Source organism: Spodoptera frugiperda, chromosome 22, assembly GCF_023101765.2.
Source record: "Spodoptera frugiperda isolate SF20-4 chromosome 22, AGI-APGP_CSIRO_Sfru_2.0, whole genome shotgun sequence".
In the NCBI taxonomy this organism is placed as follows: Eukaryota; Metazoa; Arthropoda; class Insecta; order Lepidoptera; family Noctuidae; genus Spodoptera; species Spodoptera frugiperda.
In genome coordinates, this window is record NC_064233.1 from 7,273,105 (window position 1) to 7,298,859 (window position 25,755).

The 25,755-nt window shown below is 37.0% G+C and overlaps 2 protein-coding genes and 1 long non-coding RNA gene across 5 annotated transcripts in view; 1 reads left to right on the plus strand and 2 right to left on the minus strand.

Annotated features, from left to right (window-relative positions):
• The window catches only part of LOC126912124 (uncharacterized), a 120,575-nt gene extending 102,474 nt beyond the window's left edge, over nt 1–18,101 (minus strand). The window contains exon 1 of the long non-coding RNA XR_007706767.1: nt 17,968–18,101. This is a non-coding gene — a long non-coding RNA (uncharacterized LOC126912124). The remainder of the gene's footprint in view (nt 1–17,967) is intronic.
• Nucleotides 2,366–3,225, minus strand: LOC118279660 (histone H1A-like). Its single transcript, XM_035599803.2, has one exon. The coding sequence runs from the start codon at nt 3,145–3,147 to the stop codon at nt 2,443–2,445; it is 705 nt and encodes a 234-aa protein (XP_035455696.2). The 5' UTR covers nt 3,148–3,225; the 3' UTR covers nt 2,366–2,442.
• On the plus strand, nt 6,898–24,469 carry LOC118279899 (polyhomeotic-like protein 3). 3 transcript variants are annotated; one of them, XM_050702612.1, is made up of 7 exons: nt 6,898–7,528; nt 18,187–18,221; nt 18,655–18,732; nt 19,052–20,897; nt 21,702–21,944; nt 22,484–23,929; nt 24,340–24,469. In XM_050702612.1, the coding sequence occupies exons 2-6, from the start codon at nt 18,187–18,189 to the stop codon at nt 22,655–22,657; spliced, it is 2,376 nt and encodes a 791-aa protein (XP_050558569.1). In that variant the 5' UTR covers nt 6,898–7,528; the 3' UTR covers nt 22,658–23,929; nt 24,340–24,469. The 3 variants fall into 3 exon arrangements, with proteins under 3 accessions (XP_050558569.1, XP_035455634.2, XP_035455635.2); XM_035599741.2 differs by having other exon boundaries at nt 6,899–7,528; nt 18,655–18,734; nt 19,060–20,897; XM_035599742.2 differs by having other exon boundaries at nt 6,900–7,528; nt 18,655–18,734; nt 19,063–20,897.
• The last annotated feature ends 1,286 nt before the right edge of the window (nt 24,470–25,755 follow it).

The window sequence follows — 25,755 nt, forward strand, 5'->3', positions numbered from 1 at the left end:
TAAGGTATGTATTTGCAAAAAAACCTCATAGAGACTACATTTGATCGCATCAAATACAACTCTTCTGTCATTTGTTTCATGAAATAATGTGAGATTACTTATCGTGCATTATAAGAATGAATTATAATCAAAAAGCATTAAAAACATCTTATAATCTTGACTATTTAATCAATCACTACATAGTATAAAACAAAGTTACTTTTTCTGTCCCTATATCCCTTTCTATGCTTAAATATTTAAAACTACGCAACGGATTTTGATGCGGTTTTTTTTAAGAGATAGAGTGATTCAAGAGGAAGGTTTATATGTATAATACATGCATAATATACCACCATTGCATCCATGCGAAGCTGGGGCGGGTCGCTAGTATTCAATAAAATTCTACAAAGTTAAATACCACACATATAAAATACCTAATCCACGCCATGATTGAGACATGCAAAAAAACGCAACCTTGCGTGTTGCTAACACTAATAGTGTAGGCGCGGCATGTGTATCAGTAATTAGCAATCTTAGTGTAATTATGTGGTCGGGACCACCTGTTAAACACTGCTAGTTTCCCCATAGGGTAACAGGTTATACAGGGGTTCTTTTTACCTAACAAAACAGTGTTTTTTACATTACTTTTTATGCAATTTTTAATGGTTATAAGTTGCTTGTTTTTGCTTGGACTTGCTTGAAGTTAATTTAGTTTTTATATTTATGTGATTGCGTTAAAATCTTTTCTGTATTTTAAGTGTCTTTATTGTATGCATTTTCAATTGTTTCTTTTTTAACATATGTTACTTAAATTTGTCTGAAAGTTGAATCAAATATGCCGTTTATTGCTCGTTCTTCTCCATAGGAATCAGATAATTAGCGTGCTTTTCCACCAGAGATGTGCTATGTTACGTTGCTGTGGATGCGTTTGGCTTCCACCAATCATATTCATTGGTACACATAGCTTAACATTGGTGAAAACGGACTCAGCTAAGCTATGTTTTTTTACATGGAAAGATGCGTGCTATGGATGGCTTCCCTACTATCGATACATCGCATACTCGAGCTATGCGTCTTTCTCGCACAGCTACATAGCTTAGTATCAGTGGAAATGGTCACATAGTTTCACAGCTTAGCTATTACATCTTCCTAGCATAGCTACATAGCACATATCTGGTGAAAAAGTTTGTATGTGTTTGAATCATTCGAAAACACTTTTCAGTTAATAAAATGCACAATTATATTTCCTTATGGAATTTTCAAATGGCATAGATAAGAAACGAGTTTCTTAAAAGCAGAAATAGGTAGTTAGCAACACAAATAAATAAGTGAAGTAAATGAATGATAACAAAATATTGACTAAAGGTTAAACAAATAAGTGAAGTAAATGAATGATAACAAAATATTGACTAAAGGAAACAAGAGATTTTCTGTAAGTAACGATGGAGTTTCTTGCTCGTTCTTCTCCATTCGAAACTACACTTAGGAACAAGCACCTTGTTTTTCTGACGGACAATTCAATTTGACGTTTCCAAAGTGCCAAATTGAGAATTTATTGAACAACTTTAACTTTGGGACTAGCTGTGCAACTTATTATGTATTATATAGTATATACTTTTAGCAGATTTCAATTCAAATCTTTAGATTTTTGACATTGGAATTTCTATTAAGAACTGAGATGGATTCATTTCCAGTGACTTTATTCTTAAGTCTCCTACCTAATTCAGACAATAACCTCTCCGTATACAAAATTCCATTCTGATTCCTTCAGTAGTTTTTGCGAGAAACACTAACAAACATCGATACTTACAAACTTTCACATTTATTTAGTAGGATATTACCTAGTAAAGATTCTGAATGATAGCTACGTTTGTATGTACTTTAATTCGATAGTAAAAGTAGTGCCTACACCTAATACTATTACATATTTGATTCACCAATAAGAATCAAGAGTTTTAATTTAATAACCAACTCCAGTGTGATCGCACCTTTTATCCCCATGGGGTAGGCAGAGGTGCTCATTACGACACGTAATGCCGCTATACAATGTACACACACTTTTCACCATTTGTGTTACAAGTCCCATGTAATAGGGGGTGAGCCTATTGCCATATACCTACTGGACACAATTCATAAAGTCAAAGGACTCGGGTTAAATTCCCAAGTCATGTAAATGATAAGTTTTTAAACTGACATGGTCACTAACACTATCATTAGAACTTGAGACGGGATATTTACCATGTTTATTTATGTGTATGAGTTTCCGATATTTCGGCACTGTTGCAAGCGCCATGATCACGGATGAACTCATATAGGTAAAGACAGATTTTTATCATGTTTATTTTATATTTTAGAACACATAAGAAAAATAAAGTTACACAGAAAATAATAAAATCAAATAATTTATATTTAAAACGTGAATAATTTAGTTTAACAAATAAAATGTCATAATAATTAAGTATTTTAAGCTTTCATAGATGGTTTCATTTCGGGCTTCTTAATAATCGAACCTACGCTTTTCCTTTTCATTAGCATCTTTTTCTTTATTGGTGTATGTTTTTCTTTGGTCATCTTTACCTTTTTCGCCTTTATTTCTTTCTCAACCCTATCTTTTCCTTTTGGCTTTATTTTCTTTTCTTTATCCATTAATTTCTTTGGTTTTATAACTTTTTCTTTGTCTACCTTCGCAATAGTTGTCTTTTTCGCACCTTTCTCAACAATCTTTTTACTTTTCTCTTTAGTTTTCTTCATTTTATCCGTATCTTTATCTTTTACCGGCTTTTCTATCGTTTTTTCTTTCGGTTTCTTGTCTGTTTTAGGCTTTTTCTTCATAGGAACTAGTTTGAAAGACCCAGATGCGCCGATTCCTTTAGTTTGAACGATGCTCCCATTCTCGACGGCAGTTTTTATGTATTTCTTGATAAAATAATTCAGTTTATCTGTATCAACGTTGTATTTTTCAGTTATATACTTTTTTATGGCATATAACGATACACCCTTACGAGTATTGAGATCTATAAGAGCTTGGTTGATCATTTCTTTCGTAGTCAGCTTTCTCTCCGGCTTTTTTTCAAGTAAATCTTCTGATGGACTTTTTGGCATCTTTTTGTTGTTAACTTTAGATAATTTTGATTGTAATTCTATGTCCGATTCTTCTTCTGACGTCATCTTTACGATTTTGTAGCAAAAAATTAGTTTTATAGCTTTTCGGTCACAAAAATATTGAATAGTCGCTTAAGTTGTATATTTTTTTGCGGTTAAGTAAGTTAAAACTTTACCTTAACGAGACCAATGTAATGTATTTGATATTCATTGAGAAAATTATCAAAAAATGAAGGTAATATGAAATATTTCGCTCGTTTGTGGGTATAAAAAGATCCGCAGCGTTGTTAGTCGCTCAGTAGCGGTTTGTGAAGCGTGAAGACAAAATGTCAACTACTTAATGATATTATTATACATGTCAATGTCGGGTATGTTTTAGAAAATTAATGTGGAAGACTTATTGTGAGGTTATATTGTTAATTTCATCATCATAATCAGCCAAACGAAATCTACTCAACAAAGGTCTTCCCTTAATCATCCCTGCGAGTTACTGGGACTCCGGCTCGAAAAGCAGGAGTAGGAACGGGGTGGTTTTTAGTCAGTAAGAGTCTGACACTCCCTCTCGCCTCGTCCAAGGCAGGAGAAGTAATTGGATGATTTTTCCCCCTGCAAATGTAATTAACTATTCGTGTGTTGGAACGCGGATCCACGCGAGACACAGTGTGTTTTCTATAGTTGTCTAGAGAGATACTAAATTAATTATCATGTGAATGAACTCGACTAGTTTCAAGCCATGAGCAGCATCCGCGACACACGACGCGGTGATAATTTTACATAATAATTAATTTATATACGAGAGGTTTTTGGTACCTACACTGTGTACGATAAATAAAATAACTTTGCAGGTAGGTAAGGCTAGTAGCGGGAATATTTTTTTATACAACCTAAAGAAGTGTTTACATGTAAATGGGGGTTCAAACGATTGAACATGATTTGTAAATATTCCTGAATATACACTGAGGGGTTTGAAATGAAGGAACGTTCAATCTACACTAATATCTAAAGCTGGAGAGTTTGTTTAAAAACGCTAATCTCCGGAACTGCTGTCAGAATTGAATAATTCTCTTTGTGTGGGATAGTCAATTAATCGAGGAAGGTTACAGGTTATAAAACACACGCTACGATCAAAAGGAGAAGAACAAAGTGGGTGAAACAAAGCAGAAATAAAATAACTAGTTGGCGTATAAAATCTGTGTTAACGTTAGGTAGTTGAATTCTGGGTTTTATTATGTTTGATAGACTGTAAATATTATGAATTTACCCGACATTTTTGAAAGATATAAGCGATTTATAGGTAAGTTGGTAAAGGAGTAGACGCATCAACTGATCGTGGTGTTACAAGTTACACAAACAACGATTGTTTGTGTGACGGTGTTTGATGACGGTGTATGAAAATTAAAAATATATGTAGCCCGTCAGTTAGGTAATGGAAATATATTAGATACGTATCTTTTATTTTGTCTTATAACATAACAATGCTTACATAAAACGAATCAAAGTTTAGGAGCAAATACAAAGCAAATACGTCATTTCTAACGTAAGTATAAAACGTACTTAGAAGTGACATCAGGCGATATTTGAAATCAACCCGCATTATATAACTTCATAAGTATTTGTTTCCGTAAGAAAATAAAAAATACGTGTCCAATGTTTTAAAATAATCTACAAGACGAAAATTAAAATAAAAATTAGTCATCTACCCTGTTCTTTGCAATCGTATTAAACTGGTTTAAGGTAACGTTAAAGATTTGCCAACCCGCTTTGAGCAAGCGTTTTTAAAAGGTTTTTGAGAACATGGTAGCGTGTTCAAGACACCTTCATTGACACCATCAATAGTGACAGTCCACTGCTGGACTATATGCCTCCTCTTTATAAGAGGGTTTGCCATAGGTAATAGGACCTATTGAAAACATGTTAAAGGATTATGGATGATGATGAAGGCTAAGTATTGGCAAGCGTTACGAAGCACTTAGAAAACTCGTAGCTTTCTTTTTTATGGTATAAGCCGGTAAACGAGCAGACGGATCAACTGATGGTAAGCAATCGCCAACCATGGACACCCGAAACACCAGAGGTGTTACAAGTGTGTTGTCAGCCTTTTGGGGATTAGGAATTTAAGGGTTGTTGGGGAATCGGAGATTGCGAAGGGGGGTAAATAGCCTTCCGGTAACCTCACTCACACGACGAAACACTGTAGCTCCGTCATAGGTGAAATTGCAAACTCCTTATGTAATATTTCCTCTCCAAAGCCAGGCTCCTTTGGAAGGTTTTTCTCTATCGTGTTATTACAAAATGTGTCCATTGTGCAGATCGTTTATCCACAAGGTGGAGAGACCACGACCTGTTAAAGGTCGTTTCCAACCGGCAGATGTGTTGTCATTAGAGGATGACTATATGAAGCAATAGACATCTTGATATTCCGGAGCTGCGGACTACCTAGCGGCACCTAGCGGTTTACGGGGGCACCAGCTCGACAAGCAGGAGTAGGAACGGGGTAGTTTTTACTCAGTAAGAGTCTGACACTCCTTCTCGCCTCGCCCAAGGCGGGAGAAATCATTGAATGATTATCCCACTTAAAAAAAGGGTAAGTAGGTATACTTAATTGCTACTCTATAGGTACTTAGTAAGAAAAAGTAAACGTAATAAAATAAAACTAAGTATGTATATTTCGACGTAAAAAAAAGTAGGAATAAATATTCCTTTTACATTAATCCCCCCTTAGATTGGGGCGGTCACACATAGTTGCACACTTGTATCGCATCATCTATAGGGGAGGTGGGGGATTAACGGACATACAACTATTATTTCATATAAAAAGATTGTTTTTTTTTTATAAACGAGGGAGTTTTAATTTCAATGTCAAAGGGTGAGTTAGGGAATGAATGGACACGGGAGATTTTTTGTTTTTTTTTTTATTTTAATACTGTATTTTTTTTGTTGCAAATCGTGTTTGTATGTGTGTTTTTTGCTTAATTGGATATAGATTTGATTGTTAGATGAAAATTTGATTAGTCCTCTAAAAAAAAAAACAAAAAATTGTAAACGAAAAAAATATTGTATTATAATATGCATCGTCACGCCTTTTATCCTCGAAGGGGTAGACAGAGGTGCACATTACAGCACGTAATGCCACTATACAATGTACTCGTACACCCACTTTTAACCATTTGTGCTCTAAGTCCCATGTAACAAGGGGTGAGTCTATTGCATAAAAAAATTGTAATCAATCATAAAATAAATAAATTAGATAACCTCAAAATAAGTAAAGTACGAACAATTAAGAATTTGAAAGCACTTGACAATACTATGGCTCAATCATCGCAATAGGACACTCGTCAAGTCACAGAAAACAAATTGCAATCTAATTAAAATCCTTTGTCATAATGAGGTTTCATATTCAAGCTATTGCAATATTAGTATCGAGTTTTCTTATTAAACTAATGATTACATATAGTGTGGAGATTTCGTGGCTTAAAAGACTTTGCCAAATCGTTGCAAATTTTGACAATTTTTCTGCCATTAGGCGTAAATGTATATATTTGGAAATGTTATTTTTGTTCTATGAAACTACTATGTTCTTTTGTCATAATTATCTTGCTTCATTATAAAGTAATTTGTGTTGAAAATCAACATGTCTTTAAAATACTTCTTTCATTGTTTCCCGACGGCAAAATAAAATGGATTCGCTCAACGAAAACCGGATTATTTTCAAGTAAATAAAACACATAGCTTATGAAGACAGATATATATTTGAATATAAAACCACAGAGGCATTATAAATAAATACTTTTACGATGCAACGTTGAACATAAAGTCAACAAATAGGCCCAAATCATGTGAATAATTCATAGCATCAGCCATTCTATTCAGATGACATCACTGCACCAAGACAGCCAACTTGCGACCGGATTATCAACCTTACCCACTTTTAATAAAGCTGATTATAAATCGATTACTACTCAAAAGTAATTTCTTAAGTCGTCTTTCCGTTTGAAGTCGAAAAAAATTACTTTAGCCGTCTCACTCTAACTCGTGACTAATCTACGTAAGCATGAGTGAGACATACGCATATTTGTTCAGTTTACCCGTCTCGTAGAGAGGATATTGGGGTCATGGAACGTGTTTGAATTTCGAAACACGTCCCGTCCAATACCGTGCGTTGTTATTCACTGTTTTATCATTGGTTAGGCGGCCCCCGTACCACAAAGTCGGGCCGGTTGTAAAATCGATACCGCGCAGTACTGAGAGTATCGCTTTGCTGTCGCGAGCGGCTGTCGCTGAGGGTTTCATAGTAGATCGGCTATACACTGTGACCGTATCTTTTATGTTATTCGTGCAGCCATTTCGTTTCGAAAGATGTCCGGAGTGAGTTTAATCGTGACGTTTTGATACGTTTTCTATAGTTTTTTGACGTTTAAGAAGACACCATCGCTGTGGATCTGTTACCGTAAGTGGAGTGCACATTATTTCATATAGATATCAATATAGAATCGCGTTTGAGTGCGTATTTTGGTGGTAAAACGTCAAAAATTCCAATTTTACTAGCAGTACTGTGTTGTAACACTGAAATAACTTCGAATTTCGAGCGTGACGTCACGGCCATTTGAAATACGAATTCAATTACTGATTCCGTTAGTTTTTTAATCGATTTGCTATAGTGGGACAGTGTTATTTTAGTGTTTTACCGTGTTCCAGTGGATTTTGGGTGAAATATCGATTTTTGGTGTCATAGTTTGTTTGTTTACATACGTTTTAGCGTGGATGTACTGTCTGTCTGTCACTAGACTACGCAAGATGGCTTCAAATGACAATTTGCGTCGAGTTAACAATAACACAGTTTCTTATTACTTCACATTAAAGCCTAAAATGCTGTTACTGCATATTTTGATTGGATATTATGTTGTGTCCCTTTCTCGCGGTGTTTGTTATTGTGTTTGCGTCTCTTTCTGGCATGAGCGACTTTATTTATAGAGAACTCGGCGTGTTTGGCGTTCCCCTGTGGCGCCCTACATTAATATTAGTGTTGTAATTTTCGAGTGGTTTTTTATCGATATATTTTAGTTGTCGATAATTTTTTGGCTTGTGTGAATTTTTTGTGTCATATTTTATAATTAGTACCCCCTCCTATATTGTTTCGTTATTTAATTTAGCTATATTTTTAATTATGGGAATTAGTTTCATAATTTAAAATTGAAAATATTTTATTGAATACAGTTTTCAGATTTTTATTTAAAATCGTTTTAAATTGAGTTTAAGTATAACCTTTAGGTTACCTTGAGTTATGTTTTTTTTTCTATAAGATTTTAATAGATTAGACTATCTGTCATTGCATTTTGCAAAGCGACTACTATTACAAAAATATCTACATAGACATTTTATGATAATTTCAATGCAACTAATGCATTATAGCAATAAATAAAGAATGCACCAGCCATTTTAAACATAGCTACTATTACATAATTTTAAAAACATCAAATCTATCGATGCTAATTTATTCTGAGTACACCTGATCAATCTGAGCCCTTAGAAAAATAAAACCACCGTTATTCTTCCCGTGGGTATGAAATCTGATTTCTTGGGAAGTATGATAAGGATCTCTTTACAAGTGAATGGAAGTATTTTGTGCTTAATAAAACGATTTCTAAATAGATTTATGGTAGTCAGAATCGAAACTAGTCGAGCTTTTCTCCATTAATGTACATGGGTAAACCGTGATTTTTAGTTAATTTAGTATGTCTCACAATATTCATCATAAAATATATATTTTTGCTTAACTCTGCCTTTGCTCGCGTTAATTTACATTAAGTTAGTAATTTAAAAACTTATTTACTTATGTGCTTTATTTTTACAAATCACAAAGCCTATATCAGTTTTCAGAATTTGGTTCAACTTTGTACCAAAATTCATCAAATAAGGTAGATAGCAATAGGAGTGAAATTGTGACAAACACTCTTTCTTCGTTACACTTAGGACTTAGCTTTGAAGTTGTAAGTTAGATCACAGAATAAGTTAGATTTCATTAAGGTTTTTCAAAAGTGGAAAATCCTTAGAATTGTCAAAAAAATGCTTCCGAAAAATTACTTTCACTTCAATAAAATTAATTAAAAATATTTATTAAAAAAAAATACACAAAAATATCGATAAAAAAATACCACGAAAAAAAAATTCTATCGATCACAACCACATCACTACGTTAAGATAAAAAAAATAAAATGTCTGCCGCCATCCGCTGCACAGGAATTATTATTACTTCTATCCCTTATATACATAATAAACCTTATTTACTAAGTACTAGAGTCCATATTCTATTGGTGTACATGAATAGCCTTTGTGAGCGAAGGGATTTTGGTGTGCCAATGGATTTTGAACCTTATGTGGAGAAGATAGGGCATATAATGTTGGAAATGGGGTAATAATAAGAGCAAATAATACGTTTCCATTGAATTGTTGGATGGTGATTTACGAGGGGGCTAAAGATGGTGGTCGCGAAGCAAGTTAGGAGCGTTTGTGTGTGCATTTCTCCGAAACGGCTTCATCGTTTTTGATGGTTACGCTGTTTGATAGCGTTTTTTAAGGTTATAACCTTAATGTGTAGTCGTTTTATGTGTGTGTAGTTAATTATAGTTTTTTTGAGATTTTTTTTTTGGGATAGGCCTAAATTTTGATCTTAAAAGTCTTGTGAGACTTAAAACTGTTATGGACCACGTGGTTCTAAAGTCGATTCTCAAGTCAGTCAAAGTAGGCTATGTGGATTTTATGTCAAATCTACGAATCTCTTTTATAGGTTCGATATTTAGGTTATGCCAAATTACAATACCATTTGAATTTTCAAAAAAAAAAAACATATAGTCTAGAAATGACTCCATTGTATGGCAATAGGCTCACCCCCTATTACTATATAACTCACATTACTAGTCCTCATAGTCTGGGGTTGAACTTAGCGTGCATAGACTCAACCCTTATTATAAAAAAAAAAAACATTTAATGAATAGGTATCACCTCTACTCACCCCTCTAACACATAACACCGTTTCATATCACTGACTGCATGGTTGGTGTGGTAGCTGGGCTACTGGCTACCGTGTAACGTGTAGCGGGTTCGAGCTCGCACGGAGCAACTCTTTGTGTGATCCACAAATTGTTGTTTCGGGTCTGGGTGTCATGTGTATGTAAAATTGTATGTTTGTAAACGCACCCACGACACAGGAGAAAATCCTAGTGTGGGGCAACGTTTCATAAAAATTAAAGAAATAAATATCATAAAGTTATAACCATAACAAAAAAAAATAAGGTATTTACTTTTACCCATGTGATCATTATATAAAAAAACAAAGCAATTTTTTTATTTTTCACAATTTTTGTTCAAGGTCGCATTTGACAATGCCTTTTCGCAAATTTTGTGGGATGAATAGAGCCATGTTTTTTTTTTCATTTAGTATTAGTAGGGTCTGTTACACAAAAAAAATATATACTGCAATATTGCAAATAATTATTATTTATTGCTAAACTATTGTTGCAAACTTATACTACATGTGTTGTTATGCCCCATTCTCCTCTTTTCAATTTTTTTTTCGTAATAATTTTTTTTTTGTTATGAAAATGTTTTTTTTGTGTTTTGTATTGCACTAAAATGAAAACTAGCCAATGAAGAATAGCTACGGACTACCTATCGGGTTACCGGGGCCCTGCCTCGAAGAGCAGGAGTAGAGACGGGGTGGTTTTTAGTCAGTAAGAGTCTGACACTCCCTCTCGCCTCACTCTAGATAGAAGAAGTCATTGTATGATTTTACCTTCTTCAAAAAAGCCATTGAGGAATGATCTGTAGTGTCCTATAGAACTGTCGATGGCTTAAGTGCAATTATTATTAATCCCCAAGTTAATTGATAAGCTTGGTGATTATGACAAACTCTCTTTTAGGCTGTCTCTAAGATATAAGTGGTGAGGCAACTTCCCTCTTAGTAGGAGACGTAGGTGATGATTTGCTATTAAAACTGCCTAGGGCCTAGATAGCCTGTCTGAGTGCCTAGATTTTAGCCACGTATTTGGTAAAAATATGGAGATAGATAGATAGTAGTCTATCTATCTATCTCCATATTTTTACCAAATTTAGTTTAGCATATTTAACGTAACAGACAAACAGACATTAAAAAAAGAATGACTATAAATAATGGTAAGAACAAAGTCAAAGTCAAATCATTTATTCCAATTAAACCATAAATACTTAGATACTTTTGAAACGTCAACAAAGAAAGAAATAAACAATAGTCTGTCAGTCTGTCCGTCAGTGAAACTAGGTGCTCAACAATTTTGTTATTTCTCCGAACAGTCATAAGGTCCTTTTTTGCTTGGCATTGAAGCTGTCACGCTCAGTTAAAAGGATCCATAGAATAGATAGTTTAAAAAAAAATAGTGACGCTAATTATAAATATCTCAGTTTACCCTATTATCATAGACAAGCGTGTTATTTATTATATCTTTTTTATATAGTATAAACCGGTAAACGAGCAGACGGATCACTTGATGGTAAGCAATCGCCGTCGCCCATGGACACTTGAAACACCAGAGGCGTTATAATTGCGTTGCTGGGCTTTTAGGGGTTAGGAATTTAAAGGTTATTGGGGAATCAGGGAATTGGGAAGATTGGGGAGGTTAATTAGGCCTCTGGTAATCTCACACAACGAAACACATTGTTCGTCATTTCACGTCGGTTTTCTGTGAGACCGTGGTATCAGACTAGCAGGCAGTGCCGAAGCATAACTCTCCCACCCTTATCTTCATCTTTCTGGCTCGCAAAGCAGGAGTAGGAACGGGGTGGTTTTTAGTCAGTAAGAGCCTGACACTCGACCTATCACCCCACCCAAGGCGGGAGAAGTCATTGGATGATTTTTCCCCATCAAATAAAAGGTGCACTTATTTAATTTAACACTCATATTTTACTACTTCTACTAGGAGTCTCATAATCACTATCATCAGCATCATCTCAGCCATAGTTTCCACTGCCTCGCATTGTCCTCCCCCAGTGACTTCCACATCGACTGCTTGGAAGCGATTTGCATCCAGCGTCTCACTGCGACCTTAATCAAGCCATCTGTTCACCTCATAGGTGGACTTCCTGCATTGCGTTTGTCAGTATGTGGTGGCCTTTTTCGAGAACCTTCCTGCCCTAGGGGCCGTCGGTTCTAGGAGAAATTTGCTCTGCCCACTGGCACTTCAGCTTGATCTGCTATGATATATTTTTTATGATATAAGTCGGGAAACGAGCACCGGATCAACTGATGGTAAGCCGCCGCCGCCCATGGACACACGAAACACCAGACACGTTACAAGTCGTTGCCGGCCTTTTGGGGATCAGGAATTTAAGGGTTGTTGGGGAATCGGGGATTAAGAATTAATTAGGCCTCCAGTAATCTCACTCACACAACGAAACACAACGCAAGTTGTTCCACATCGGTTTTCAGGCCAAAGCATGGCTCTCCCACACTTATTCACACACATATTAGTGAGAGCCAAAAAAAAACCTCTACCCAACTGCATCAAACTCCAGACGCTCTACTCAGCAGTAGCCCTATAAACCACTCGACCTATCAACCCAATAATTACCTCTCTGATCCCCTCACAAAAGCAGAGCACCCTACTTTTTATACCCGACGAGTTTCATCCCTACGGGCGACGCCTTTAAATCCAGTTTTTAGAGTTCCTCACTCATAAGGTAAAAAACGGGGACCTCAGACTTATATACGCTATCCATCTGTCTGTCTGTCTATCATCAGACTGTATTTTTTTTGGGATAAGTCCTCCATAACTTTCAAAACCGTTGCAACTCCTGTGCACTAGGATCTACAGTAGATACAACCATGAAAACACCGGAACACTGAAGTCCGACGCGTCCCAGGGACATGAATAACTGTCTTGGATCCCGCAACGAAATAAATCAGAAGATATAATTAGAGGAGAATATAAAACGAAATAGTTTCCAATTCCCCAAGGTAATGCAAGGATCACGTAATGCAAAATCACTTGGTTATACCTCATGAACCGTGCTAAGCTATATTATTTGAAGGGGGAAAATCATCCAATGCTTCTTCTCCTGCCTTGGGCGAGGCGAGAGGGAGTGCCAGACTCTTACTGACTAAAAACCACCCCGTTCCTACTCCTGCTTTTCGAGCCGGAGCCCCAGTAACCTGCTAGGTAGTCCGCAGCTCCGGATAAGTGTGATAGCTAGATAGTTAAAATAAGACATGGCGTGTTTCTATTGCCGTCATGACGAGGCCTTTTTTTAAATATTGTCTTAATACTATTTTACTTTTAATGACATTTTTTGGTCGAATTAATAAATGTAGGAATAGTACAGAACCCTTCACGCGAGAATCCGACTCGCACTTGGCCTTTTGGTTTTTTTTCGTCCAAAAAAGCCACCCCTTTGCAGGTGGCAAGCTTTCAAATTCAGTAGTCGAAATCACATCAAGGTATACTATTTTGAAGCTACAACTTCAAGCGACTTTCAACCTTAATATCGGTGTGATGAAGATGAAAATCAATTAACGAGATGGGGATAGTTTGATGTGCAAATGTCTGTTCAATCACGGCACAACATCGCATCAAGATAAACCATTTTGACTTATACCTAGATGGGAATTTCAACCTTAACGTACAGTAGTAAAGACGAAAATCGATTAATGTGAAGGTATAGTTTGATATGCTAGTGTCTGTTCAATTATGAATCGAGTCACAAAGGGTAGATAGGGGTGAATTGGAGTATAGATGTTTTGCTAATTATAGGACGTACAATCTAAATTGTGATTTTCTTTAAAAAGGGGTTGTTTTAAAGTAGGTACGCGTCCACAGGCCCGCATCGTACGCAACTGATATTAGTTGAAAAAAAAAATGTAAATAACGTCACGCCTTTTCCCCCCGAAGGGATAGGCAGAGGTGCACATTACGGCACGTAATGCCGCTACACAATGTACACCCACTTTTCATCCATTTGGGTTATAAGTCCCATGTAGTAGGGGGTGAGCCTATTGCCATATAATGGACATAATTCCAGACTCCGTGCTACTACCGAGTAATTTTTCGAAAATCCGAAAAAAGCTCAATAATACTTTGCCCGACCCGGGATTCGAACCCGAGACCCCTTGTGCGGCAGTCGCACTTGCTGTCTTGTATATCGTACGGACCGCATCATCGACAATGCCTACATGCGATGCGTACTGATGACGTCATACGGAATGCGTACGATGCGTGTGATGCGTACGATGCGGGCCTGTGGACGCTTAGCTTTAGGGTGCATTTATAGTGCTCCTATTTATAACTTTTATATTTTTTTCAGTGCATATGCACCATTTTTTATGTAGGTACATTAGGGTATCCCCCTTTAAAAAAGTAATCAGTTGCAATGACAAATGATATTGTGATACTTGTTTGAAAAATGTCAGTATTATCAATTATCAGAAATCGTGTTAAATACCCAGACACCACGTTGTATTATCTAGAAGTGTTAAGAATTTTGATACTGAAAGTATGTACCTACTTTTAACCTTGTCAAAATTTAAATATTTAGTATCGTACTGAAACGTTGGTTTAAAAACATTTTGCTCAGCGGTTGCGAACGTATTTGACTAACGAACGAAATTTTAGTTAATTACAATAAAATTATTATAATGACTTTTTCTGTCGAGTCGTCACATAAACTTGCGACTAATCATACAATCCCGGGTTTCCTTTTTTGGGTTGGCAATCCCCGTCGCACATGGACGTAAATAGGATTGTCACAATGGCAATAGGCTCATCCCTTCTCAAACTTATGACTTGTGTAAAATGGGTGTTACCTTACTTTACTATTAGCGCACCTATTCTTCCAAATATTTTGAAGGCACTAATCTAAAAAAATAAAAATTAAATAGTAAAAAGCATCACAAACTCTTTCTGGATTCCGAAAAAAAAGTTCATTACTCACTTTGAATCAAAAATCTTCATTTACACAGCAAAATAAATATCAAAAAATTAGTTTTGAAGCGATACCCCACTGTCTAGCGAATAGGGGATGTCCATTCGAATCCCGGGGGCATAATAATCACCAGGGTTGGCTGACAGACTGTCAAGTTTGTAATGTCATTAGTTATTGCTAATTCAGGGCTGTGGTTAGTGTAATTGTTAGGAAACCATACCGCATCGAGTTTGGCACGCGATTTTATTGTTGAGTAACTTGTAACTTTGTTTTTGTAGTTCATAATGAAGTTTTTTTTAAGGTTATAAAGGGTTGTTTCCTGTTTGTGTATGTTGTGTATTTTTTGCTTTTTGATTGTATTAATACTTTGAGTGCCAACAAAAATCGGTTGAAGGCAAATCTGCTCTGCTAGCATCGGTCATTTTTACCCTCCCATGGCGGTTAATGTGTTAATATTAATTTTTGGCTGCTCCTGCAATAGGATAGATGACTAATTTTTATTTTAATGTCCGTCTTGTAGATTATTTTAAAACATTAGACATGACGTGTTTTTTATTTTTTCTCGGAAACAAATACTTTCGAAGATATATCGATTTTAAATATCGCGTGATGTCGCTTCTAAATACGTTTTATACGTAGAAACGTACGTTTTATCTGAGTATTGTTAGTTATCTTATATGACAAAATAAAAAAATACGTGTCTAATATTTTTTCATTACCTTACTGACGAACTAAATTGATTTTTAATTTTCATACTCCGTCATCATCTCTATTATTAAGTGGGCCTTAGGGTTGGTTAAAGTAACTTTGTTATCATTTTTTTAACGGTAATGAGCGTAACATTTCTATTTTTAACTGACTTCAAAAAAAGGACGAGGTTCTCAATTCGACTGAATTTTTGTTTTTGCTTTTTATAGTCTTTGTCTTTGTACACACAAACGCCGAGAAAAATCGAAAGAAACTCAATAATATTTTAACCCAATCTTCCCAATCCCCGATTCCCTAACAATCCTTAAATTCCTAACCACCAAAAGGCCGGCAACGCACTTGTAACGCCTCTGGTGTTTCAAGTGTCCATGAGAGGCGGCGATTGCTTACCATCAGGTGATCCGTCTGCTCGTTTACCGGCTTATACAATAAACAAATCGACCTGGGGAATGGACCCACTCGACCAACTACCCAGACATGTTTTACATTTTAATTTTGAATTTTTATAGTGTCCACCATGCATTCACCCCTAGTCTCCCCTATTGATATTTCGTCCCTCTTTCTACCGTAATCTCGGGAGTGCCTATACTTACCTCGCTACGTAACTTTTTAAAGTAAAAAATGTTGTGTATTTTACAGACTAAGTAGACTTTTAAAGTAGGATATTCGGAGCTGCGGACTACCTAACAGGTTTACCGGGGCTCCGGCTCGAAAAGCAGGAGTAGGAACGGGGTGGTTTTTAGTCAGTAAGAGTCTGACACTTACTCACGCCTTATCCAAGGCGAAAGAAGTAATTGGATGATTTTACCCCCTTAAAAAAGGTTTTTTTTAAAGTCTATTGTGCAAGTTGTCGCTTTTTTTGATTTCCAGACACAACAATTCTTTGTTCACACAAATTGTGGCTACAACTCTGTAGATATATTATTGTTCCTTTCAACTGTCTAGATGATGATGTGATATGATGATATCTGTTGGGGAAGAACTCTGCCTACCCCTTCGGGGATAAAAAGGCGTGACGATTGTTTTGCTAAATTTAACATAGTAGGCTATCTTTATATACGAATATAATATATTATCCTGCTAGTCCCAATTAATTTGGTCGCAATAATATGTAAGGAAAACCACTAACACTATGTTTTAAGTTATTTTCCGGTTTGCGAAACAAAACTTAGGCCCAACTAATCATTGTAAATTTGTAACAGTTTGTAGTAATAGAATGGAATTTAATAGAAAAATAGTGAAAAAACTGCATGATTGGAGCGGTGCGGTGGCTGGGCTGTCGTACGTCTATCGGGTTCGATTCTCGCATGGAGCAACTCCTTGTGTGATCCATACCTAAATAATATTATTATTAACAAATAATTACCAGTAACAAAAGGCTTAGGGTGGTACTGGTGGAAACAGACTTAGCCAAGCTATTTTTGTTATATGGAAAGATGCGTGCTATGAGTGTGTGCTATGGATGGCTTCCCTACTATCGATACATCGCATACTCGAACTGCGCATCTTCCTCGGACAGCTACATAGCTTAGTATCTGTTGAAACGATCACATAGTTTCAAAGCTTAGCTATTACATCTTCGTAGCATAGCTACATAGCACATCTCTGGTGGAAAAGCACCTTTAGGCCTAAGCTTATTTCTATCGGTTGCAATGAAAATCTCCGTACCATTGCTGATATAATAATAATAATGCAATTTAGTAATAAGGGCTTCAGACGAGAGATCCTATGCTCAACCGTTGCTATATAATTATTCTACCGATGATTTCGAATTCGCAAGTTCGATTATCGTTAAAATTAAATTTTTAGTTTGGAAAATATTTTATTGTATTGCATCTTGTAAGCGGAGAATTATTATTTAAATAAATGTTTTCCAATACAATAAATGATAATGGTCTCGTGGCAAAGTTACAGCTGTGCTACAGTTGTTTGTGGTCAGGGGTGCGCGGGCGCAACCAGTTGTAAATGTAACGTCTCGAGGTCGTACGTTCAAATTCTTTATATTGAAGATACTTTTTGAAGCTTAAATGGAATAGTATTTTTATTGAGCCGTTGTTGTTGAGTTCATCCAATGACTTCTGCCGCCTTGGGTGAGGCAAGAGGGAGTATCAGACTTAGATGATACCTATGTTTGTACCTTTTCTTTACATAGGATGAGTCTACTTTTGACCGCTATCTCGTCTAGTGGCTTATGATGCGGCCTAAGGTGGAGTATGTCTCCCCATAAGCAACCTATTCACTCGGGCTTTGAAGACACCCAGGTTATACCCATCAAGAAACACAGACTCCGGCAAGGAGTTCCACTCCCTAGCAGTTCGCACAAGGAAGCTTGAAGCGAAGCGCTTCGTGCGAGTGGGTGGGATATCTACCAATAAGCGGTGGCGCTTCGCCGATTGTCTTAATATATTTAATTATTAGTTGTTTTAATTATTTACGTTTGTTTGTTTACAGATGCAGCAACCAATGAATCAGGCGGAACCCATAGGGTATGTATATTTAAGTATTTATTACTACTTTAAAGAGTTAGTTGTGAGAGCCATGCTTCGGCACCAATGAGCCGGCTCGACCGGAGTGATACCACGGCCTCACAGACAACCGACGTGAAACAACGCTTGCGATGTGTGAGCGAGGTTATCGGAGACCCAATTACCCCCTTCCCAATCCCCGATTCCCCAACAATCCTGAAATTCCTAAAGACCGCAACGCAATTATAACGCCTCTGGTGTTTCGGCAGTCCATGGGCGGCGGCGATTGCTTACCATCAGGTAATCCGTCTGCCCGCCTATCCCATAAAAAATCGAATAGTTCTTTACCCAACCTGGGAATCTAACATCCAAAACTTCTTACTTAAACGCAAAGTAGTCTATACGTCTGTATATACCACATTTATCTAATATCTTCAATTCTATGTTTGTACAGGGGTCAGCAGGCCATGCAGCAGCAGATGGTGTTGTGTCCGGTTCGATTCGTGTACGAGACACAAGTGCTGGTCCAACCTGGTGAGTACCATATACAGCAAACGAATTTGAACCTTATGTTTATATAGATAACGATTGTTATCAATAAACTTTTTGTATGTAAAAGTTTAGACAATAGTAAACCTAATTGCAAAAGAGTTAAAGTTTATTTTCCTTTATCTATATGTTTGAGAAGTAAACTGAAAGAGACACAAAAAAAAAATGTTGGAAATTACGAAAGTTTTAAACAAAAGTAAACTTTATACAGAGCAAAATACAGTTTAATTTTCAATAACTTATATAACAAAATATCATTCTCGGTGTTACATACCAATACAGACCGTAAATAGTAATAAAATTGTTCCAGGAGATCAGATCCAGCCAAACCAGACCTTCTTCATCAACCCACAGAACCCACCACCATGGATGAACAGGCCGGCACCGAACCCAGTGGTCTACGTCCAGCAGCTGCCCAACAACGTGGTGCACCAGGTCCAACCACAAATAGACCAGAACCAACTATACCTCCAACAGAACTTCGCCAACTTCCAACTCCAACAGCACATGTTGGCCCAAAACCAACAACCCAACCAAGGGATGCAGATAGCCAACATTGTGCCAAACATGGTACAAACTGTGCAACCAAATATGCAGCCAAACGACAGGAACATGACAGCGACCCCCAACCCCCAACAAATGCAGACAAACCCACAAATGATACAGAATCAAATAAACGTACAGAGACAGGTACAGAACCAGCCACAACCCGTAGATGTTCAAAGGCAGGTATACATGAACGTAAGACCCCAAATGAACCAACAAATGAACATAGCCAGGCCCGTCATGTCGCTAAACCAGATACAGAACATGCAAGCCATGGCCAACATGCAAAACCTACAAATACAGCAAGCAAATGCTGGCCAAACATTTGTCCAAAACATTGGGCAAAGAATGCCGCAAAATGTGAATCCTGTCAGACCACAGATAATGGGTAACAATATGATGAACGTGCAAAACGTACAAACTATACCAAACGTGCAAAACGCTCAACCTGTTCAGAATGTACAAAATATACAGAATATTCAAAACATTACCATGAAGCCTCCGCAGCCACCGTCAGAACCGAACAAAGTGATGAATACTGTGGGCACAGCGCCGCCGCAAGTGAGGAACTTTGCTCAGAACTACAACTGCAGACCTATACAACCGAGGCGCCGGTTCGAGAGCCCAAACGTACCTAAAATGCAACCACAGCCAAATATACCAGTACAACAACCTCTACACATACCCGTGCAACCCCCTCCCCCACCCACACAGTACAACCAAGAAAGAGCAAACAGCCACACAGTAGTTTCAAATATAGCCACAAACACGAACTTCTTAAACAACCCGAATGTAAGTAGGAAAAGAAAAAGCGAATCGCCAGACGAAATAGAACATAAAATGGCACCGCAACCGCCACCCAAACCGATATACAAGAATATACAACAGGGTATTACTATTACTAAGATATCTAACGAAATAGGTACGAACACAAGTCCTCAGCATAGTAAAAGTAATACGAATAATGTTAAAATGAACAGTACTGCTGTGCAAATGACACCCGCTCCACAGCTGATGGTGGTAGAAGCGCCAGAAACATCGGATGCTAACAAAAAAAGTATAAATGAAACAAGGACTGTGATAGCTCCCGTTACTGAGAGCGATAAACTTATAAGAAACACAGTGTTCACACAAGCTCGAGGCAGAGTTTTACAAGACAAAATAAATGATACGTTACCTATACAGGTTGTAGAGAATAAAACGCCAGAAAGTGTTCAAAATGCGACTGAAACTAGGACTGATAATGAGGTACAGACTGAAAAAGACGCGGTAATGACTGAACCGCCTGTTGATAAGGTCCAGCCTGAAAAAGCTGTTAGCATACCACAGACTGAAACCGTGAAAGTTGATGTAAATATTGCTACAGAGAAGAAAGTTGTTGAAGTTAAGAGTGATGTTTCGAAAGATGTTGTTAAAAGAGAGGAAGAAAATAAGAGTCCTGATATACAGGAAGGGAAATTAGTGATAGATGAGTCTAAGGATCAGATTATTGAGGTTAAGGATGAGAAGATGGACATACCTGAGAGGTATCCGCAGAAACAAGACATACTCACACATGTAGTCGATGGTTATGTTATTCAAGAGTCCAACTTCGCTTTTCCGGTGAGTTTCAAATTTATTTTATTTGAGAACGATACGAGTTGATGTAGTAAGTAGATGCTTATTCCACCAGAGATGTGCTATGTAGCTACACTACGAAGACACACAGTAATAGCTAAGCTGTGAAACTGTGACCGTTTCCGCTGATACTAACCTATGTAGCGGTGCAAGGAAGAGCAAGCCATGATTTTCATATAAAAAAACATGGCTTAGCTGCTACTGTAGGAGTAGCTGTAGCTGCAGCTGTAGCCATAGCTATAGCCATTGCTGTAGCTGCTGCTGTAGCAGTAGCTGTAACTGTAGCCGTTGCTGTGTCTGCTACTTTACTTATAGCTGTAGCCTTTGTTGTAGCTGTAAATATGTTTGGTGGAAGCCAAACGCATCCACAGCAAAGAAACATAGCATATTTCTGGTGGAAAAACTTTCTTAATGCTATTTTTAACTTCCATACTAATTATTATAAAAGTGAATGTGTTTGTTTGTCTCTTGTTACCGCGGGTTCGACTCCCGGCGACGACAAAAATAACTCTTTGTGTGATCTAAAATTATTGTTCCACATCTAATTTTATGTTTGAGAAAAGTACTTAACGACCAACTCAAGGATACAAAGATTTACATTAAAAAACCTGTATTTCCTGATGGCTATAACCTGGGTGTCTTCAAAGCCCGAGTGAATAGGTTGCTTATGGGCAGACGTGCTCCATCGTAGGCCGCATCATTACTTACCATCAGGTGAGATAGAGGCCAAACGTCGGCCCATCAATAGTAAAAAAACTCTGTTAATTAAAAAAATATATATTTTTACAGATCAGAAAACCACTAATAGAGAAGACGCTACACGCCAACCTGAAGGCTGAATCAGAAGCAACAGATGCCCTGAAAGAGTGTATGAAAGAAGAGATGAAGAATCCAGAAGTAGACGGGCAATTGTTACCGTTCCACTATCTCCTTCTGCACTGCGAGAAGAAGAAAGAAGAAGAGGAAAAAGAGGATGTCAAGCAGATGAACCCGTTTGCTGATTTACAGCATACCACTGTTAAAACTTGGACGGTAAGCATTCTATTAACATTTATTTCAATGTCCGTCATATAGATTATTTTAAAATATTACAGACGTATTTTTTATTTTCTTACGGAAATAAATACTTTCGAAGATAGTATATTGATTTGGAATATGCGTTTCACGACACTGCTAGTTACGTTTTATACGTAGAAATGACGTACCTATTTGTCCCACTCCTAAACTTTAAATGGCTATTTGCTGACCAAAGGCCTCTTCTTGCGCATGGAAAGATTTCAGCATTGCTCCATGAAGGTGGCAATTTCAAACTTATAATTATATAAGAAAGCCCAGGTGTCCTTACTATGTTTTCCTTCACCGTTTGTCAGTGGTGTCTAAATAATCTTAGAAAGTACATATAACTCAGAAAAATACATTGGTACTTGCCGTTGGTAGGTTTCGAAACCTCACTCTCATGCGTGAGAAGCGGGCGTCTTAAACTTCCGGGCCACCATGATTACCCACATACCTAAAATGTCCTAAAGATCCCAAATCTTTAACTCTTAATCTAAATGTTTCTTTTTCCACAGGTGGAAGATCTCTCCAGCCACCTGATGAAATACGATTGGAAGGACACAGTATCAGTATTCCAGGATCATGAGATAGACGGAGAATCCTTATTCTTAGTTTCAAAGAACCAACTAGTCAGTATAGGAGTTACGGAAGAAAATGCAGACGTTATCTGTGCATTCGTCAGAAGCTGATCATCAGATAATCGGGAGGAATCGATCCTAATCGATTACGATTGGGAAATAAAATCGAATTTCATCCGAGTACATACTAACAATCGTTCCTCTCACAATCGAGTCAACAATCGTTCATATTACAATAGATATTCTAGGAAATTTAAATTAAAACTGTCGAGAATCGGTAATCGATCGTTTTATAATCGATTTGTGAAAAATAGGAGATATGTTAATTCTGTTATGAAACCAGGGTTTGGTTTAGTTTATCCAAAGAATACGAGGAATTGTGCAGCAGTTGATATATTAAATAGAGATATAGACATTAATATTTATGCAGATATACATGTACAGATTCCAAAACCATGCAACTATAGACCTAAGCAGAGTACAGTAAGACACAAATTAAGTATTCAAAAAGAAGCCACAAAGAATTCAAGTAACATACAGCAAGGAGAAAACTTTGACAAAGACATAGCAACAGCTGAAAGTAATATTGAAAAACTGAAAAAGGTTATCGAACGTTTGGAAAGGAATGATATTATAGTAACGGAGATTCACGACAATGGCAATGATAATGGAAACAGAGTCCAGGAAAACGATGATATTATGGAAAAAGAAGAAAAAGCAGTTTTCAAAGATGCTCATGTCAATCTAAAGAGAATTTTGCTACAGAATTATATTGTACCAACAAATAGTAATAGTTACGACATAACCAATGAATTTAGAGACGGACCATCAAATGTAAATGAGTATTCAGCGTCGAATAACAATGAAACAAGTCCCGAAAAACATGGCAAAGTAATAATAGAAATAAATACAGAAAATGACGAAGAAAGCACTCATAATAAGATCACAATCAAAGAACATGACAATGCTGAAGAGAAAGTCGTTTTTAAAGAAGCTTATGTTAACTTGAGACGTCTGTTATTAGACAAGTACGCAACAAATATCGAAGAACCACATACAGAAGAAAATATTGAAACAAATAATAACATAAGAGTGTATTTAAAAACGAAACACGACATAGATAATATTGTTCATGAAACTGACAAAAATACTGACAGTATACTAGAATTACCAAAAGCTACTGAATCAGTTGACAATGAAAGCAGTTTCTCTTTAGCTGTGAAACAACAGTTTGATGATCTGATACCAGGGACTAGTGATGGACTTAAGGGAGTAGTGTATGAGGCAAAGAAGGAGAGTGAAGGAGTGAAGGGAGATAAGAAACATGTTTTGACTCATGTCATCGATGGATTCATTATTCAGGAGTCGAGTTATCCCTTCCCAGTAAGTCTATATGTTAGTTCCACTTTATAATTATTATTTTTTTCATGATATAAGTTCGTAAACGAGCTGACGGATCACCTGATGGTAAGCAATCGGTGCCACCCATGGACACCCGAAACACCAGAAGCGTTACAAGTGCGTTCCTGGCGTTTTGGAAATTAGTAGTTAAGGATTGTAGGAGAATCGGGTATTGGGATTATTGGAAGGGCCCTCCCTTCGGAGGGGCTTCCTGTAACCTCACTCACACAACGCAACCTCGTCGGACAGTCACATATTTTTACGATATGTCGATAACATACAGATCACCTGATGGTAAGCAATCGGACCACCCATGGACACCCGCAATATTAGTTATTGCTAAAACATGTGGAGGTTTTATGTCATTAATAAATAAACCTTTTTAATTACAGGTCCAAAAATCTTTCCCTTTGATGACCACTTCATCAGCACTAGAGCAGATCAGCACTCAGTATACTGCAGATGAATTAGAAGAAAAAATAATAGGCGATAATGAAAATTTTGATGGACCAGAACAGTACATTGCAGAAGATTTAGAAGAAAATATAATAGGCGAAAAAGAAAATTTGGATGCACCAGAACAAATCAGCACCCAGTATACTGCAGAAGATGTACAAGAAAATATATTAGAAGTATTGAATGGACCAGAACAGTACAGCACGGAGTCTACTGCAGAAAATTTAGAAGAACAAATAATAAATAATGAAAATTTTGATGCACCAGAACAGTACAGTACGGAGTCTATTGCAGAAGAAACAGAAGAAAAAATAGTAGAAGTAAATGAATATTTCAATGTACCAGAGCAGATCATCACAGATGCTACTTCACAAGATTTAGAAGAACAAATAATAAGCGAAAATGAAAATTTGGATGCACCAGAACAGTACAACCCCGAGTGTACTGCAGAAGACGAAATTGGAAATTTGAATGCACCAAAACAGATCAGCACGGAATCTACCGCAGAAGATGAAATTGAGAATTTGAATCCATTCAGAAGACTACAGCATTCTCTTGTCAAAACTTGGACGGTGAGACCATTTATTTTATGTATTACTTACGTGATGAGTGTTGCTTAGTTTTAATTTAGATGTAACCTTGGATTCAATTCTAAAGTTTAGCAACGTCCTCTCGTCTTACTCTCTCTTGCTAGTCTCTTCTTTTTTCTTAATCCAATCCATATCCATACCCCACACCAAGATCTTCTTTTGTGAGTGTGTTGGATGAGTGTGTTGGAAACGTTACTCGTTGAAGGCTATTTTGCTGCGAAGTTTTGAAGTGATTAGTAAAAAGTTGGTAGGTACCCACTGTAGTTTTTTTAATGGTTGTACATTATGATAAAATTGATCAGCAACACCCATGGATACCACCAGAGAAGTTACAAGTGCCGTTGTCTTTTATGAGACAGAATTGGGCCTTTAAACTTCTTATTACTCATACGCCTACAAATATCAACCTTACATCCATGTTCTAAATTACATTCTTTTGTCTCCCCAGACCGCAGACCTATCGAACCACCTCCTCAAATTTGGCTGGACGGACGCAGCATCAATTCTATCAGACAACGAGATAGATGGAGAGTCTCTGTTCATGGTTTCCAAGAGCCAACTGATCCTCATTGGAATAGAGGAAGACCAGGCCGATTGCATTGAGGAGTTTCTCCAAGGAGGTCCGAAGTGAAGCTGGCAGGTGTGCTAAAATAGATCTTATTGTAAAAAGATTAAAGTGTAAAATGGCTTGGTTTGCTGATATTATGGATGCGAACGTTTAAGTCTTTGGCTGGACTGCTAGGATATTTTGTAACTGTCAAT

Coding starts and splice junctions, on each gene's coding strand:
- LOC118279899 (XM_050702612.1), top strand. CDS start 18,187: ATGCAGCAACCAATGAATCAGGCGGAACCCATAGG. Junction 20,898..21,701: donor AGTCCAACTTCGCTTTTCCG/GTGAGTTTCAAA, acceptor ATATTTTTACAG/ATCAGAAAACCACTAATAGA. Junction 21,945..22,483: donor CCACTGTTAAAACTTGGACG/GTAAGCATTCTA, acceptor CTTTTTCCACAG/GTGGAAGATCTCTCCAGCCA.
- LOC118279660 (XM_035599803.2), bottom strand. CDS start 3,147: ATGACGTCAGAAGAAGAATCGGACATAGAATTACAATCAAAATTATCT.